Here is a 16,702-nt window from a genome sequence, read left to right as displayed (position 1 = left end):
ATAGCGGTACAAGTTACAAAGCATTGTTAGATATTGCCAGTGACATTGGCAGATCCAGACATTGTTTAAAATTAAAGGATAAACATAAAATTTATTATTATTATTATTATTATTATTATTATTATTATTATTATTATTATTATTATTATTATGTATATGTGTATTAGATGTTTTAGGACCAGTACAAGTCACCAGAACAGCTTCAGTGGTCCTTGGTTTAGATTCTAATTTTGTCTGAGACTCTAATCAGGTCTCAGCATAATTTTTCCAAATAATTTTTCCTCAGTTGGTGTTTTGGTGATGGTGGTGGAGAGCACTGTCAGTCCAAAATCTCTGAAGGTGTTCACTGAGTTGTGTGTAGGCATATGATTTACATAGTTTTGATCAAATCCATTGAACTATTGTGGGGTTGTTCTAGAAAAGACATCTTCCGTCATTATAGAACTCTTTTGTCATAGGAGGATAAGGTGAGGATTCATTTGCAGTGACTCTTTTCTATAATATGGACAAGTGGACCCAAACCACCATTTCTTTTTTTTTGGAACCCATCTATATGTCGATGCGTTTAACACTTAATATTCCACACCTTATCATAAAACAGATGAAGACATTTATTAGAAATGCAGATGCTGCAGCACTGTGCAACAGTTGGCCTGATGTTCGTCCTCCCTGGGAGCAGCTGGAGCCTGTTGGGCGTCGGAACCGTAGCTCCGTTCAAGGACAATCTGCAGAACGGGAAGTGAGCTCATAAGAAATTTGCTCTTGGAAGGGGCAGCAGTGTGCAACTGATCATGATCTCTCACTCAAAACATTCCATTGTTGGGCCTGTGAGGGCTGCAAGGCGCTGGAAAAGTTTCAACATTATGACATTCATAACTGGACTTTCTGCTGCTGGATGTTCATGATAAAACATAAAAGCATGCACAATGCCCTGACACAACACTCTAATGCTAATATATTGTCCATTATATGGCGCAAACATGTAATAAACAGTTCCTTTTGTATAACTGTTTAAATTTCTGCCAAATATGTATCATGCCTCATTAATTTTGTGAAAGCACCCTGCAAATCTATACATTTCAAATGTTTACACACAATTCACAGAATACACTTTACACAGCATGCACACAACATGTGCATGCTCTATAGTCTGCTAGTCACCAGCTCCTGGTTAGAAGTCTGTTTCTTATACCTTTCCAATGTTCACCAGGACACCATATTTATTATACAGTCAAATATACAGGGTAATTTGGTATTTTAAATCGTATCTGAAAGCATTGAATAGTCATTAGTACGCAATTTTTAGTAGATTGATACAGAGTACCTATAATGCAACTTGTAGTTTGCATAAAATAGGAAGTAGGTTGTCATTTCAGGCTTATGACAATTAATGTAACATGCTTAGTTCCTTAACTTTATGTTTTGGTGAAGTTTTTGTCTCAGTTTTCTTTTATTGTTCTGCTTCATAATTTTCATTAATATTCAGCACAAGCTTCCTGAGTTTATTATACTCTTATGGGCTTCCAAAATGTACCTTTAAACAAATTCCTCTCTTTCCCTCTGTAATTCTGTAATGGTTTTCTTTAGGCCCCATGTTAAGGAGATTCCCCTGGGCCACTTTAGCCACGCTGCTCTCTTACTCCCTTTTTTTCCTCCTCTCATCCATCATGGCTGATTTCCTCAATTCTGTTCTCTCTCTTTCTCTCATCAGCTCTAATGTTTAACTCGGTGTCTCTCCCACCTGTCTCTTTCTCTTATTTTCCCTCCGGCATTGAATTGTTCTCACTATTTCTCATTCTTTCCATGCAACCTTCACTCTTACATTCTAACCTGATTTATTAGTTTGTTAGTTTTCTCCATCATGGAAATCAATGTCCGCGTCTAACATTCTTTCATTGCTGGTATCTTCCTGGGCTTCGTCTTTCTCTTTTCATTCCTGTGATTCTTCACTTCCTCCCTCTTTCACAGCCAGTGCCTTACATGTGTCTTGGCTTGGTCCTTTCTCCCTCTTCCTCATGTGCTGCCTTTCATTTGCAGCTCTCTTTTCATTTTCATCCTTTTATTCTTCCCCCTCTTCCTTCCTTTTCTTCCTCTCTTAGTCCGTTACTCTCCACCTCTCTTTCTTTTTCTCTCTCTCTCTCTCTCTCTCTCTCTCTCTCTCTCTCTCTCTCTCTCTCTCTCTCTCTCTCTCTCTCTCAACCCTTCCCCCATGCAGCTGGTGCCCTGGGCTCTTGGTCCAGATGGTGAGAAGGGGAGGCAGGGGTTTGTTCTCCTCAGCACCCCACAGCAGGTCCTCTGTCCTGGGTAGCTCTGCGCCGGCTTCCCTGCCTCGGCTGGAGACCCCCCTCCCACCACCACCACCACAACTACTGCCAGCATTAATCTCCTAAACGATCCCGCCAGAAGCAGGATCAATACTCATTTACAGAGACACAGCCTGATCCCTTAATGTAGAGCACGGAAGATGGCTTTCTGCCTTCACCCCCTCATGCTCTCAAGCCCCTGTCTGCCTCCTCCCCATGCATTAGAGACACACAGAAGGTAAAACAGGAAAAAATACGGTCATGTCTAATGACAGGAATAAAAAAGGAAGGACAAGGAGAAAATGACAGACAAAAATAGAAGTCCTGGTATTCCTGGCTTTTGACTTAATCGGTTGAAAAATATTACTTTGGTTGATGAAGTCACTCAGTTGCTTTAACCTGATGCTTTCTGTGGGTGCACTGGAATCAGCTCAAGGATCAGGGGCTCTTGAGCGGCAGCCGAGTTATATTTGAGTCTAGATTGGTGGTCCCATCAACACCACCTCAAAATAGAGGCTTCTAACATCCCACTGCTTTAATAAACAAATCTATTATATATATATATATATATATATATATATATATATATATATATATATATATATATATATATATATATATATATATATATATATATATATTTTTTTTTTTTTTTTTTTTTTTTTTTTTTTTTACTCTTTGTTTTTCACTGGAACAAGTAAATGTGACTTCATGCTAAACCAGCTTAATCCAAGGAAAATGGGAAAAGACTGGACTTTCCATTAAATTATAACGCCGTCTTTTTTGTCGTCTGAGTTTCTTTAGAATGAAAGCAAGAATGCAAGAGGGTGTGTGGCTTTTAAAACACCTCGCCATTGGTCTCTGATGAAACCAACTTTTTACCACAACACCTTCTCTAGCAGCCAGTATGTCTGTTATTCACCTTTATGTTGCAGCATCTGTTAGTGTTCTGGTTCCAAGCCCAATCAGGTTCATCCAGTGAGGTATACCTTATATATACACATACCAAGTGTTTGAGACATGATCCTTGCAAAGTGGTTTGTTTGTTTGTTTGCTGAGTGTCTAAGCCAAAGAGGGCATAGGAAAGGGAAGGAAATGGTCAGATAGAAAGAGGAGGGAAAGAGTGAGAGAGCTGGACCTGATTGCACTTGGAGCCCTAATGGTACCACAAAAATCCAGGAACACAGGTATACAGGTTTGGGGATTTTTGTGGTACCACTAGGGCTGCAAACGCAATCAAGTACATCCAACAAATTTCAATCTCTCTCTCTCTCTCTCTCTCTCTCTCTCTCTCTCTCTCTCTCACTCTTTCTGCTTCCTTTTCCAGATACTTAGAGCTAGAATGAGTGCAACTGGAGACGTGGCAGTCTTAAGGCACTCTAGTGTTATCAGCGTAGTTTCTCATCGTTTGGTAACAGAACTGAAGAAAGACGTTCAACTGAAATGCTCTTTAGGGGAAAAGGCTTTATGAAATGTTTAGACAGGTTTATGTCAAATTCCATGAGGGGTTTTTGCAGGTGTCCATTAGCTCTATGGACAGCAAGTATAAGTAAAAAATGTTAGGAAAATTACAATAATAATTCATTGTGGTACTTTTTGTTCAGTAAAAAGTGTTCAGTTTGTTTTGTTTTTTTTTACAATAAACTGTCTGCCTAGTTTTGTGCTTGAATTCGACTTTAACCAAAGCTCACGCTCTAACTTATCTATCTGATTTAAGGTGGAAAAAAAAAAGTTTCCAAGAATCAAGAAAGATTAATACAGGTATCGAATCTTGAGCAATTATCACCATTAAAATAAAGCTGTTCACACTGTTGCCAAGTAGCACTGGGATGCTGCAGATGGTAATGCTCCTGTAATGTGTTGTTCTTTCAGGGCTTACCCAAGAATCGGAGCACTTTGTCCTGCTGAATAATTCACTGTGTGCAGCCACAGTCAAAAGGAAGCACTGAAATGATGAAGGGACTAGCACCTTCTCCAACCCTGTCTGGCCTTCACATTTAGTAAAAGAGCACATGGGAGATAAGCAATAGAAAAAAAAGCAACTGTAGAGTTGAAATAGAGATAGTCCTTATGATTAAGAATTTTAATAAAAAAGAATTGCATCATTAATCCCTTATACATTGTAGTTGCCAATGATCATGAACATATCTGAAACATATTTATCACTGCAGTCATGCTGTTAAGTCAATTCACTGCCTCAAAAGCTAAGGTGTGTGTCTAATTAAATGTTTTTTTTTACAGGCAGATAAAGAGTTATTGATATTATGTTAGATAAATAAGCTTGCTCTTAGTGGTTTCGCCTTATACTACATTATGGTATATAGACACCCGATAGAAAAATGTCCACTCAATCCTGCACCACACCCAGCTGAGGTCCATCAGAAACCTGATAGTCATCAGCAGGTACAAGAATAGCCTAGCGCTGCTCTCTCTAACACCCGCACTGCTACAACACACACGTTTGTAAACTGCAACAGAAAAAGTCTCCATACTATGCTTTATTGTATAACGTGAGCTTTTGAGTCCCATGAATGTTTTTCACGTGTTGCCTTGATATGATCATATTTCTAAGACTCTCGTCATATGATCAGTGACTCGTAAAATTCATAATATTACCTCTGCCTAAAAGAACACAAAACATCCAGGATGTACTACTGGACACTACTAATCATTTCTGGCTTTTTTTTTTTTTTTTTTTCTCATTCTTAATTTTTTTTTTTGTTTCTCTCCTTCGATCACTCTCTCGACTTTATCCCTGATCTCGCTTTCTCTCTATCTCTGTCTACATCTCTCTTTCTCTCTCAATCTGTCTCATTCTCTCATTTTCTCTCGTTGTGTGCAACAGCATAAACAGTCCCAGAGGAACAGCAAGCTCTTTCATTGGGTGGAGGATTGAATCATCACAAAAAGGGTCCCATGATCCTTGCTGTGCCCTGGGATACACATCACATTCTTTCTTCCTACAGACAGACACACACACACACACACACACACACACACACACACACACACACACACACACACACACACAATCTGACCACCAATATGCTGACTCTGCCTGAAAGTTACACTTCAAAACCACTGTAAATGCCAATCTATGTCATAAAAATAAGGGTGTGCAGGTTTGTTCCTGTCAGTTCTGTAAACCATATCAGGTCTGATATTACTTGCTTTGGAAGCAACCAGTCAGACTGACCTCGACTTGTCACTTTCCTATTTAATAAAATGATGTTACTGATAAGAAAAAGCTATGAAATGCTATAAAAAAAAGGTGCATTATGGTTAAGACCATGAGACAAGCATAGCATTTGTGCATTTTCTTACAATTTTGTTAGTATGAAATCAAGCAATCTTCCTATTCATGTAAAATTGATTGGAGGGATTTAATAATACATAAATATATATTTTATAGATTGTGTATTTAAATAAGATGGAGGTGGTTACCTAAAACACCCAGGACAGGACAGTAGCAGACAGGTAAGTATTTTCTACACACAAAGTAAATATAAAAAGGGGCTATAGCACTTACTACATTGATACCACTGACACCAGTTCCCATCCGCTATAGACTGAACGTATTAAGCTAGGTTAGCCTAATAATAGATGTCCATGCATGTCTCTGGTCACTTGGGGCACATTGGGTTATTCAGAGACCTCTTGTGTTAGGAGCCTAGGCTAGGATAATGTGGGCTATGCTGAGGCGTGGCCACGTGGGTGGAACTGGGTGGCAGTTGTCACCCTTGAAATAAGCCTTTCCACCTCAGCTCATCTCTGAGAGATCTGTTATGCCCTTGTAATCTATGTAGAGCTAACTGTTCAGAGCTAGTCTATACTGATTGATGGTACATTCATACTATGTTGCAAATTGCCGTTATGCATGCTGTCTTTTTTTGACACATCTAGTATTCCACTAACCACAAGACAGATCAAGTACCCTCTAATGAGTCACGGCAACAAGTTGTTTGATATTTGCATGAAATGAAAACTTTGTCAGACCACTGGATACGCCCACATCTAGTCACCAATGGTAGTTGGCGCTCATGCCCACTGACAGTCCAGAGCCCACTTTGAAAATGACCGCGTTCACTTTTGTCAATTAGTATGTATGTATGTATGGACAAAGCTTCAAACCCTTGTAGTGCCATAGCAGACTCCATTCATTGCCAAACCTGTTCATCGCTCTGCAAATTATATTATTCAAATGATTCGCAAGTCACAGACATTTTATTCCTGAATATTTTTCTCTTTGAAATCATTTTCCAATAAAATATTCACGAATAAAATGCCTGTGACTGGGAATCATTTGAACAATATCATGTACCTATGCCTAATGGCCCATTGACAGTCCCAGGACCCTACTTTGGGAACCACTGTATTCAGGTGTATTAAAGGTGGACATGTGAACTTGCTCTCTGCTGGCACACCTTGACTACAAACCTGGACCACATCTTAATTTTCATTTATTTTGTTTTGAACCTGTAGTCTTTGGAACCTATGGCAGAAACACTGGGAGCTGAATGAAAATATGTGATTGAGACAGCAGCCAATCACAGGGCACACAAACACTTGCTCATTCACTTACATGATTCTAACAGGTGGGAAAAAAAACAGAAACCACCAAAGAACCCGAGGTTAGGAATACCACTAGTTTAGGATTGGATCTGTGCCCGAGGTGCTGACGTACCAGTTATACTTTGTACTATTTTACTGAAACATAGTGATAAAATAAAACATTAATGAAAAGCATTGAGTGACAGTAGTATACCAGGTGTTGTCCAGTGTCCAGAAAAGTACAAAATATAGCATCAGGTTGAAAGCAGTGAAGATGGGTAAAGGGGCTTGTGTGAGTTAAGTCATTTGCTGTTGGTGTATGAGAGATAAGGACTCTCACCTTATACCACAGGTGGCAGGCTGGTGGCACAGCCCACTGCTTAGGACAGTAGTGGGCGGTTTGGGGCTCGGCCCAAGTGTGTGTGTGTGAGAGAGAGAGAGAGAGAGAGAGAGAGAGAGAGAGAGAGAGAGAGAGAGAGAGAGAGAGAGAGAGAGGTGTATGCAGCCAGAAGGTAATGCCGTAAAGCCGAGTGTCGTAAACCAGGTGCAGGGAGGGGAGGTGGAGTGTTAGGGGAGGGAGAGAGGGGAGGTGGAGGGGAGGTGTGGGGGCCGAGAGGAGGTGACTCTCCGCCACGGCATTTACACACAGCGAAAGGATCATGGCGGATGGCCCCAGGTGTAAGCGCAGAAAGCAGGCGAACCCAAAGCGGACGAGCGGTGAGTAAAAGACGCGTTTTACACTTTAGAAATGACACGATCGGAAGTAGAAATCGTGCGCCGAGACTTTTCCAATCAGCCAAAGTGAGCGGAAAGTAGCGGTGTGTGTGTCAGTGAGTGTGTGTGTGATTGTGTGTGTGAGAGAGTGTGTACCGTTATACCTGGCTCTCTCCGCCTAGCGGCACCGCGCACTGTAGAGACCGTTATACGCTCCAAGCCCCATGCGCTCCCTGTCTACTTTCCCCATATACAATCTTTACTTTCTTTCACTCTCACTATACACTGATTTACTCCCCTCCTTTTAGATCATGATTTTTTTGTTTGGTTTGGTTTTGTTTGCTTTTATTGTTTTGTTTTCCTTTCCCGCAAGTGAAACTTGTTTTCTCGCTGTAATCTACCTGTTTGTTGTTACTTCATCTCCGTTCCGGGTCAAAACAACCTGCTTGTTATTTAACACGTTAATTAAAACAAAAACAAATGACCGTATGTTTGTGGAAAGAAATAATCTTGTGAAGTTGATCGCGCTTTCGTTTCGGTATGAACTTATCTCTCTGTACAATGGGCTGTTCCGCTGTTCGGATGTTCCGCTATTGCCGGAGTGCTGCGTGGTAGCAGGTAGCCGGAGTGCTAGCCCCATACACACACACACACACACACACACACACACACACAAACTCAATCACACCACACACTCACACACTATACGAAAATAAACACTCCACTAAAACATTTCCTCAGCCAGTATGTGATATATTTGGATTCGGTAAAGGTGTGTGTGTGTGTGCGCGTGTGCGCGCGCGCGCGCGCGTGTGTGTGTGTGTGTGTGTGTGTGTGTGTGTGCTTTCCGTTGAGTAAGCCGTTACTCTGATAACGGGAACACGCGTCGCTGTTTGGCTGGAGAGAGAAAACGGAAAGTACTCAACTCTTTATTTCGTTGTTGTGTAGTTTATTATAGAGAAAGAAAAAAAACAAAAGAAAAGAAGGGGGGGAAAGTTTTTCGGGAAGTGTGTGTGAGCAGAGTAAGGGTGTGTCTAAAGTCGGGTATTAAGCATCTTTTGGGCACCGTTAGAGTGTGTGTGTGTGTGTGTGTGTGTGTGTGTGTGTGTGTGTGTGTGTGTGTGTGTGAGTGTGTGAGGCGGTTTAAGGAACCTGTTAGTGGCTGTAGACACTGTGCTGTGTTTGGGTGGGAACTCGGAGGAGAAAAGGAAAGGAATCTGCGGGGCCGCACAACAACCGCAGCGCAGCCTATATAAGGAATGCGGCGTGTGTATACATCCTCAACTGCGATTCTGATCAGGAGGACACGGCTGTTCTCACTGGGACTGAATACACTGGGACTGTCCACAAAGGAACTGTACTTACTGGGGCTGTACACAGTGGATCCGTACACACTGGAACTGTATACACTGGGGCTGTCCACAATGGGACTGTACTCACTGGGGCTGTACATACAGACTGAACACACTGGGACTGCACACACACTGGGGCTGCACACACATACTGGATATGCAAACACTGAGACTGTACTCACTGGTTCTGAACACACTGGTACTGAACAGACTGGTACTGTATACACTGGATCTGTATCCACTGGGACTGTACCACTTGATCACAATGAACTTTTGGGGGGTTCCACCCAACCTGCTTTGATGCATTCGATTTATTAATGCTTTTTTTATATCTATAATTTGTGTTTTCTTGGACTGTACTGTTTATGCGAATGACTATTTCATCTCTCTCTCTCTCTCTCTCTCTCTCTCTCTCTCTCTCTCTCTCTCTCTCTCTCTCTCTCTCTCCAGGTGTTTTTATACGGTTGTTATTATTATTATTATTATTATTTAAGAGCGCACACATGCTTTACTTATTCTTCCTATTCGACTGTTCTGCTAATGCACACGCTTAAACGCGTCGCTTTACCAGTCTAAAGACTTTCTGAACAGCGAGCACGAGGTCCGGTGCTTTTTTTCTCTCCTCGTTTTCTCCTGTTTCTGTGCCACTTCAGAAATAACGGTGTGTTTTGGTTCCGTTTCCGTCATGCGCTCCCTGGCGGTGCTCCGGTCTCAGCGCGCAGCTTTCTTTCTGCTGATCGGAGGCGTAAAACCTCGCTCAGGGTTTATCAAATGGGGAGAAAATAGAGATACGCTATATATCTGGGGGTTTTTTTTCGTTGTTTTGTGCTTCAGATCTGATTTTCCTACGTGCAAACTCGCGGACACAGACGCAACCGTTTCCATCCGTTCTGAAAAGGTGTTGGAAGGCAAGGCGTTGCACCAAATGTCAACTTGTGCAGGTAGAAAAAACAGGCGCTGTTTGGTGTCTCGCATGCTGCCAGTGGGTTTCTACAAGACTATCGCTTTATTCGTGTATCGTGCGTGTTAACGAACCAGGAAAGTAGATATGGACGAGAAGGTGGTGCTTGATTGTTGTGTACACCTTTTTTTTTCTATTGCTGCGTTAACGGCGATCATGTTTAAGGCTGGAGATGCGATGGGAGGTCAGACTTAGTCTAATATCAGGCAGCATTGCTCTATGCTGTATTTGTGTGTTAACCCGATGTTCTAATCACCGCACTGCAGGTACCGGAGACACACCTGAGCTGGACAAACCCCCTGATCTGAGCAGACAGTAAAGATGCTGGTGATTGCAAGGAGATAAACCATATATATCTATATCTATTTATGCATGTGTGTATCTATATCTATCTATCTATCTATCTATCTATCTATCTAGATAGATAGATAGATAGATAGATAGATAGATAGATAGATAGATAGATAGATAGATAGATAGATAGATAGATTAAATGAATCTTGGAAATATTTTCTAGATAGATAGATAGATAGATAGATAGATAGATAGATAGATAGATAGATAGATAGATAGATAGATTACAAAGAGTTTATGCTGTTACATATTTATTTATAGTATAATACAGTTTCATAAGTAACCCGTGATTGGCTCTGACAACAATCATTAGGATCAGTCATGTTTCACTCGACCGGTAAGTCATTAGCATATGCCCCGCCCATTTCTCTCTCAGAGAAGACCCGGTAATGGCTGATCAGTTCACTTCTATGGCCACTGCTTGTACTTAAAAAAAAAAAAAATAGAATAGCTGTTTGTATTCATGTCCATCTGATCACTGCAGTTCATTTATGATTTTACAGAAATGGCTTTATATGTGCAGTAGTTAATTACTTATTGACATTATCTTCTTTATTTATACTTTTTTTTTTGCATAATGACAAAGACAAGTGACCAGGGGACCATGGTTTCATGTGTGTTACTCATGCAGGCTGACACCATACCGAGAATACATTTCTTGCTGGTGTGGGAAATATTGCTCAAGCACAGCAAGGCTAGTCTAATAGTCATATACTTATCAAAATTACTGCTATTCACCACCTTTCTTAGAAATATGGCTTACGGCCGGTTTGCCTCCCAGAATTTCCCAAGTGGTCAGGCATGGCTGACTGAGCCTGAGGGGGCGTGCTGAGGTGTTTAGGGCTGTCAGCTGACAGCTGACCATCTGACTCCTATTTGAAAACATCCCCTTTAACCAATCTCTGGACCCAATTAGTCAAGGCTATGAAGGGATAATAAACTAGCACTTAGTGTGTTGCTTTTATTATTTGACCACAGTGTCTTCTGATCATGTTGCATCAGGTTATAGGACTATAGATTGTCACCATCTTTACTGAAGTATCGCAATAAGGGAAATGTGTGTGTTTGTTTGTGTGTGTGTGTGTGTGTGTGTGTGTGTGTGTGTGTGTGTGTGTGTGTGGGTGGGTGGGTGGGTGTGTGGGTTGTGGGGGATTGAGGGGTTGGGGGCTGTCTTAGTTGAGGGAGCAAGCAGGAGGTAACACTTAGCCACCAGGTGAAAAATCTTTGGTGTGGCTGTTGCTTTGTGTCGTGGTAAACTGTTCACCCTTATTTAGAGACTAGGTGCTGTTAGGGTACAGGTGAAGAATTTTTCAGAGGGGAGACACTTCATTAGTGCAAGCTAGGAGTGACACTTCAATTTGTGCTTTTTTTTTACCCACCTTCACACCACCTGAACCATGACAGCTGTTTCAAACAGCTCCTAAACAGACAGCAAAACATTATAAATGATGAATTATTTCAATTTCAGTTATTGATGAAATACTTTTTGTTTGATGTAAGCACCTCAGGTGGTTGAGAAGTTCCAAGGAAAAGTGCCTCCTATACCTGATGCTTATTCTGTGGTGCTCTAGTTTTCTCCAGAATGTGTAATAGGCACATGGTCTTGCCGTGTTCATAAAAAGATAAATAAATAAATACTAACGCCAATGCAAGCACTGTAACATCCAAAGCACAATTACAAACCTATGTGAAAGTGGTTTTGTTCGATTTGTATATATTCCATTGCCACACGTCTGGAAAATATCAGCATTTCTGACAGTGCAGCCTTCGTGAGCCATGTGATTGGAAGGAATGGAAAGCGTAACAAGGAGGTGTTAACGGTCCGCAGTGCGACAGGTGTTTGCCGTTCACGGGCCAGGCCTCTCTTCTCATCTCTTCACTGTTCCCCTCCACCTCCATGCTCACAGGAATACCACAGGGCAATCTGAAACCTCCCAGTTTGGGAGCACAGGAATGTGGCTGACCGGTATTAGCATGGTTAAGAAAATAAACAGGGCAGCGCTCCATGGGGTGTGCTGCTCTTTGTAGTGGCTTGGCAAAATGGAGGTTATGTTTCAAAGAAACTTGTTGTTTTTTTGTATAATCTGAAATCTTGTAAAGCCCCAAATTTACACTTCTGTTTTTGCACATGGGCACAACCTTTTTTTGCACACACCTAGATGCACACCACAATGTTAGCTGCAAAACAGATATATTGTTTACTCTCGGTTCCCTGAGAGTGAGAGTAAGAGAGAGAGAGAGAGATTAATTAACTGTTTTTATTAAAAATGTAAATAAATCAATGTAACAGATGCAAAATTAAAACCTTACCACAACTATATTTTTTCTTTACTTTTCATGATATATTAAAAAATTTACTTCACCGAATTTTGAATCACTAAACATTTGTTTTACTGATACGCCATAATTACTTTAAAACATTCACAAGAATATTTTGTCTTTATGCTCTATACTGAGTATGGCTTCACTAATAATAAACATGCATTTGAATAAAGCATCCATATTTAACCTAAGCTACATTTAAAGCAGATAAAATGATTAAGTTATGAGTTAACTCATGACAATCATGCGATTAATTGCAATTAGATAAGTTAAATTAAGAAGGACCCTTTAAAGTTCATTTTGAGTATTATTATTATTATTATTATTATTATTAATATATATGCAATGATTCTATTTTTTTCATTTAATAATGCTAATATTTTATATTATACTCTATTGCTTGATGCTATAATTATTTATATAATTTAGTCACAAAAATGTCGTTTGGTTTTAGTTACGCTAAATTTATTTGCAGCAGATGGAAAACTGCCAATTCTTTTCAAATTAACAAAAGACAGTATTTGTCTCTGTGTGAATAAATGCATCTTGATGCATCATAAATGTATCAGTGTATGTGTGTATTTGTGTGTGAGTCTGCGTGTTTGTGCTGTGTGCCTTTTTAGGGGCACATTACTGTGACATGATGCTAAACATTTTAAAAGCCATCTGTTAACATTTAAAAGATCTCCTCCCAGTGTTTAGGAACCTTTCATTTATCTTCTGTCTTTTAGGGACTTCCTCCTCAAGCTCAACTGAAATTGCTGAGTCAGGAGAAAAATCCACCAGTCTCCCATCCCCCCTCATTTCAGCCTCCCTTCATCATCATATTTTAGTTTTGTGTTTTGGTTCTGATTCCTCTATATTTACCTCTCTCTCTCTCTCTCTCTCTCTCTCTCTCTCTCTCTCTCTCTCTCTCTCTCTCTCTCTCTCTCTCTCTCTCTCTCTCTCTCTCTCTCTCTCCCTCTCTCTCTCTCTGACACAGTAGCAGGGAGATGTTGAGTGACCTTTGCCACAGGCGCCCATGCATTGCCTCAAGTATGACTTCACTTTCTCCCCCTGTGCCATTGTGAGGCGTCCAGCGTAACAAATTGGCTGTGTGTCAAAGCTCTGAGCACACACACACGTACACACACACACACACACACACACACTGAATTGATCTCGGTCTGGGCCAGACTCTGTTTCTTCCCTAACGTGCCTTTTTCCCCATTCAGACCATCTCCTTTAGGGCTAGCCCCCCCTCCATGTGGAGGTCAGGTGGGGGAGGGACTGCAGGAGGTGAGGGGTCAGTTTTTTGGAGGCCTGCTGAGGTGTCATTGAGGGGCTGTTGTAAACTGGCATGCTAGCTCCTCTCTCCCATCTTATGTTTTGCATAACAACATTGATGCCCTCTTGAGAAAAGGCCAGAGTGTGAGAATGTGCAAAAGAGTGCACAACACATTATTAAGAGTGTTTTGGACTGAGTTCAATTTTGTGTTTGGATGTTTGTGTATCACCACTTGTTTTAAATCTGTTTAGAGTTTTAGAAAAGGAAATTGGCACCTTTGTTTTGTTAATTAGACTTGCTGGAAAGGCCAGAAAGGGAAATGGGCGTCAACAAAGCGACCTTTTCTGTATTGCTGTAAGGCAAAAAAGGCTTAAAGCAATACACATAATGCTACAATAGAGCTTTAGCTACTCAGAGTGATACAAACGTATTGTTAACCGCATTTATGCTCTTCAAAACAAGGAGCTCACTCTAGCTAGGGCTAATATCAACTACTGCGTTGGTTCCTCTGTCACATATGTTTGGCCGTCAGAAGTGTTTATGGAAGTGAATAGCACTCCAAGCTTGTCTGTGATTTTGCAAATGGAGATTAATGATTAGTCCTGATTATGCTCTCATTGGTAGAGGTGCAAGAAACCCTGAAAGAAAAGAGCTTTATTTCTTTTTCTGTCTTCCCCACTCACTCCGCTACAAAAGGGTCCAAGTCTCATGAACCCCTTTGTAGCTGGCCATGGTTGTGCTTTATTGGCTGGTGTGTGTGTGTGTGTGTGTGCGTGTGCGTGTGCGTGCGTGTGCGCGTGTGTGTTTGTGTGTGTGTGTGTGTGTGTGTGTGTGTGTGTGTGTGTGTGTGTGAGAATGCTTAAGTGAGCTATTGTGTATTAAGGCTTTAGAGGGGAGGAGAGAAAGGGGTTTTGCTACCTATGCAGTGGTCCACTATTGGCCATAGAGAGGGCTCCACAGCGGAAGAAAAGGCCCATTGAAAGAGTGCAGAGAGGGGAGGAACGCTCTTTCTCTCTCTGCCTGTGGGAAACTACGGCCCATGCCGGGACTCCAATTTGCATATGTCCCATTCTTCACAGTGAGGGAGGCTGGTGTATATATATATATATATATATATATATATATATATATATATATATATATATATATATATATATATATATATATATATAGTCATCCTGGTGTCTCTGTGTGTGTGGGTGGGTGTGTGGGTGTATGTGTGTGTCCACATATGTCAATCTTTTATACATTTAGGTTATTCAGTTTCTGCCTTGTTGCATTTGAGTGTATCTTTGAGTCATTAGTGGTTCATAAACCAGATTTATGTCCTTTTCCACCAACACAGTGCTGGTGCTTGAGTTCCTTCGCAGAATTAGCAAATCTTTTTAAGAACCATTCTGAGTTCCCATTGTTTTGTGGGCTAAAGCTTACATAATCAGATGTAGGTGTTTCCAAATCCAAGGTGTAAAAATAACAACGTGAAGCCTTTCACAAATCGTGAAATGCTATACCATCCAGTGTCTACAACTACACAGCAATAAGTCAACATAGTCACAGTGATTATATATAACAGACACTTGTTTTTGTTTGTAGCTCTTAATTCAGATGTCATGTGTAACTGCTAGTAAAATGTTAACATATAGCAGTAGAGTCCTTTTTTCCTATCTGTTGTAGTTTACCTGTAAATGAGATGTTTCCTGTCTGATTTCTTATCGGCAGTGATTCATAAAAAATTTTTAGCTTTAGTTTTAAATTTTTCTGCACCCTCTTATGTCTTACATGACATTCATAATGCAGTTATGTGAGATGCTTGTATTGTGACCCGTGGCTGCTTTGGGAGAATAACACGAAATAAAAGCACCTACTACATAGCCGGTATGGCTGCAGAAGTATATGTAGAATAGATCTGTGATCCACTCTTACAATGCTTACACGTGTCTACACATAAGTTCTTAAATTTCGTTTTTTTGTTTTGTTTTTTAAGCTCAATTAAATCCCAAATGAATGTTCGAACACATTTCCCGTGATGTACGTCTCTTGTACTGGTTGTCTGTTTGTATTGAATAAATCAAATGCTTAAACCAAGTTACTTTCTATTTGTTTTGATGGTCTTTTTTAATGGGTTATACCTGGCTATGAAAGTGAATTTTAGTTATTACTTTGTTATAATCATGTTTCTGTCGCCAGCACACTTTCATTTTTGCACTGCACTGACTCCGGCACAGCTTGACTGTGATTGGGCTTGACTCGTGACAAGAGCCATGCAACATAAAACAATTTGCTTGGTTGCCTCAAGCGATCATTTCTTCTCAATAGCAAAAAAATAAAGAAATAAATAAAAAAGAAAGAATCCTTCTGTCCTCTATCTGAGAAGAGAGGATCCTCACTGTTGGGGAAAGGCTACAGCTGGTGGGAGGAGTAATACAGCACTTCATCTACAGTGTAGGATTGGTTGAAACACCCTGAAATATTGGGTGGGGTTAACCAGCAGCATTCTGTGACTCGAAGTGATCCGATTTTCCAAAGGGAATGAAGAGTTTGAGATAAGGAGTTGGTATCAGAATTAGCTAGTGACACCCCTAATATTTGGCATTTTACAGCAGCAGTAGAGGTTTAGATATGGTTGGATGTAGTTGTTGTCAATAATTAGATATGTAAGATTAGATGTAGTCACTAATCTTACACAACATTTTCGTCATTCCTCTTTATTTTTGTGTGCATGTGTTAGCGAGAGAGAGAGAGAGAGAGAGAGTGTCAAATTGATGTTGCACTTACTCTTTATTCAGCTGTCAGAGTGAGTCATATAGACAGGTGTGAGAGGTACATTACCTCAGCTAATACAATCCACCATCTTATTGGACCTGTGTTTGTGTGTGTT

The 16,702-nt window shown here is 40.6% G+C and overlaps 1 protein-coding gene across 4 annotated transcripts in view; it reads left to right on the top strand.

Annotated features, from left to right (window-relative positions):
* Nucleotides 1–7,295: 7,295 nt before the first annotated feature.
* The window catches only part of zeb1b (zinc finger E-box binding homeobox 1b), a gene marked incomplete at its 5' end in the record, with an annotated part of 55,492 nt that continues 46,085 nt past the window's right edge, over nucleotides 7,296–16,702 (top strand). For 2 of the 4 annotated variants that reach the window (XM_083556688.1, XM_083556687.1), the window contains one exon: nucleotides 9,606–9,861. In XM_083556688.1, the coding sequence (XP_083412814.1) occupies nucleotides 9,606–9,861 (256 nt within the window). Of the gene's footprint in view, nucleotides 7,572–9,605; nucleotides 9,862–16,702 lie in introns of those variants that run through there. The other 2 variants (XM_083556689.1, XM_083556690.1) reach the window with 2 other exon arrangements.

The sequence above is a fragment of the Silurus aristotelis genome (assembly GCF_946808225.1).
Source record: "Silurus aristotelis genome assembly, chromosome: 12".
In the NCBI taxonomy this organism is placed as follows: domain Eukaryota; kingdom Metazoa; phylum Chordata; class Actinopteri; order Siluriformes; family Siluridae; genus Silurus; species Silurus aristotelis.
This window is presented reverse-complemented; position numbering and strand designations above follow the sequence as displayed.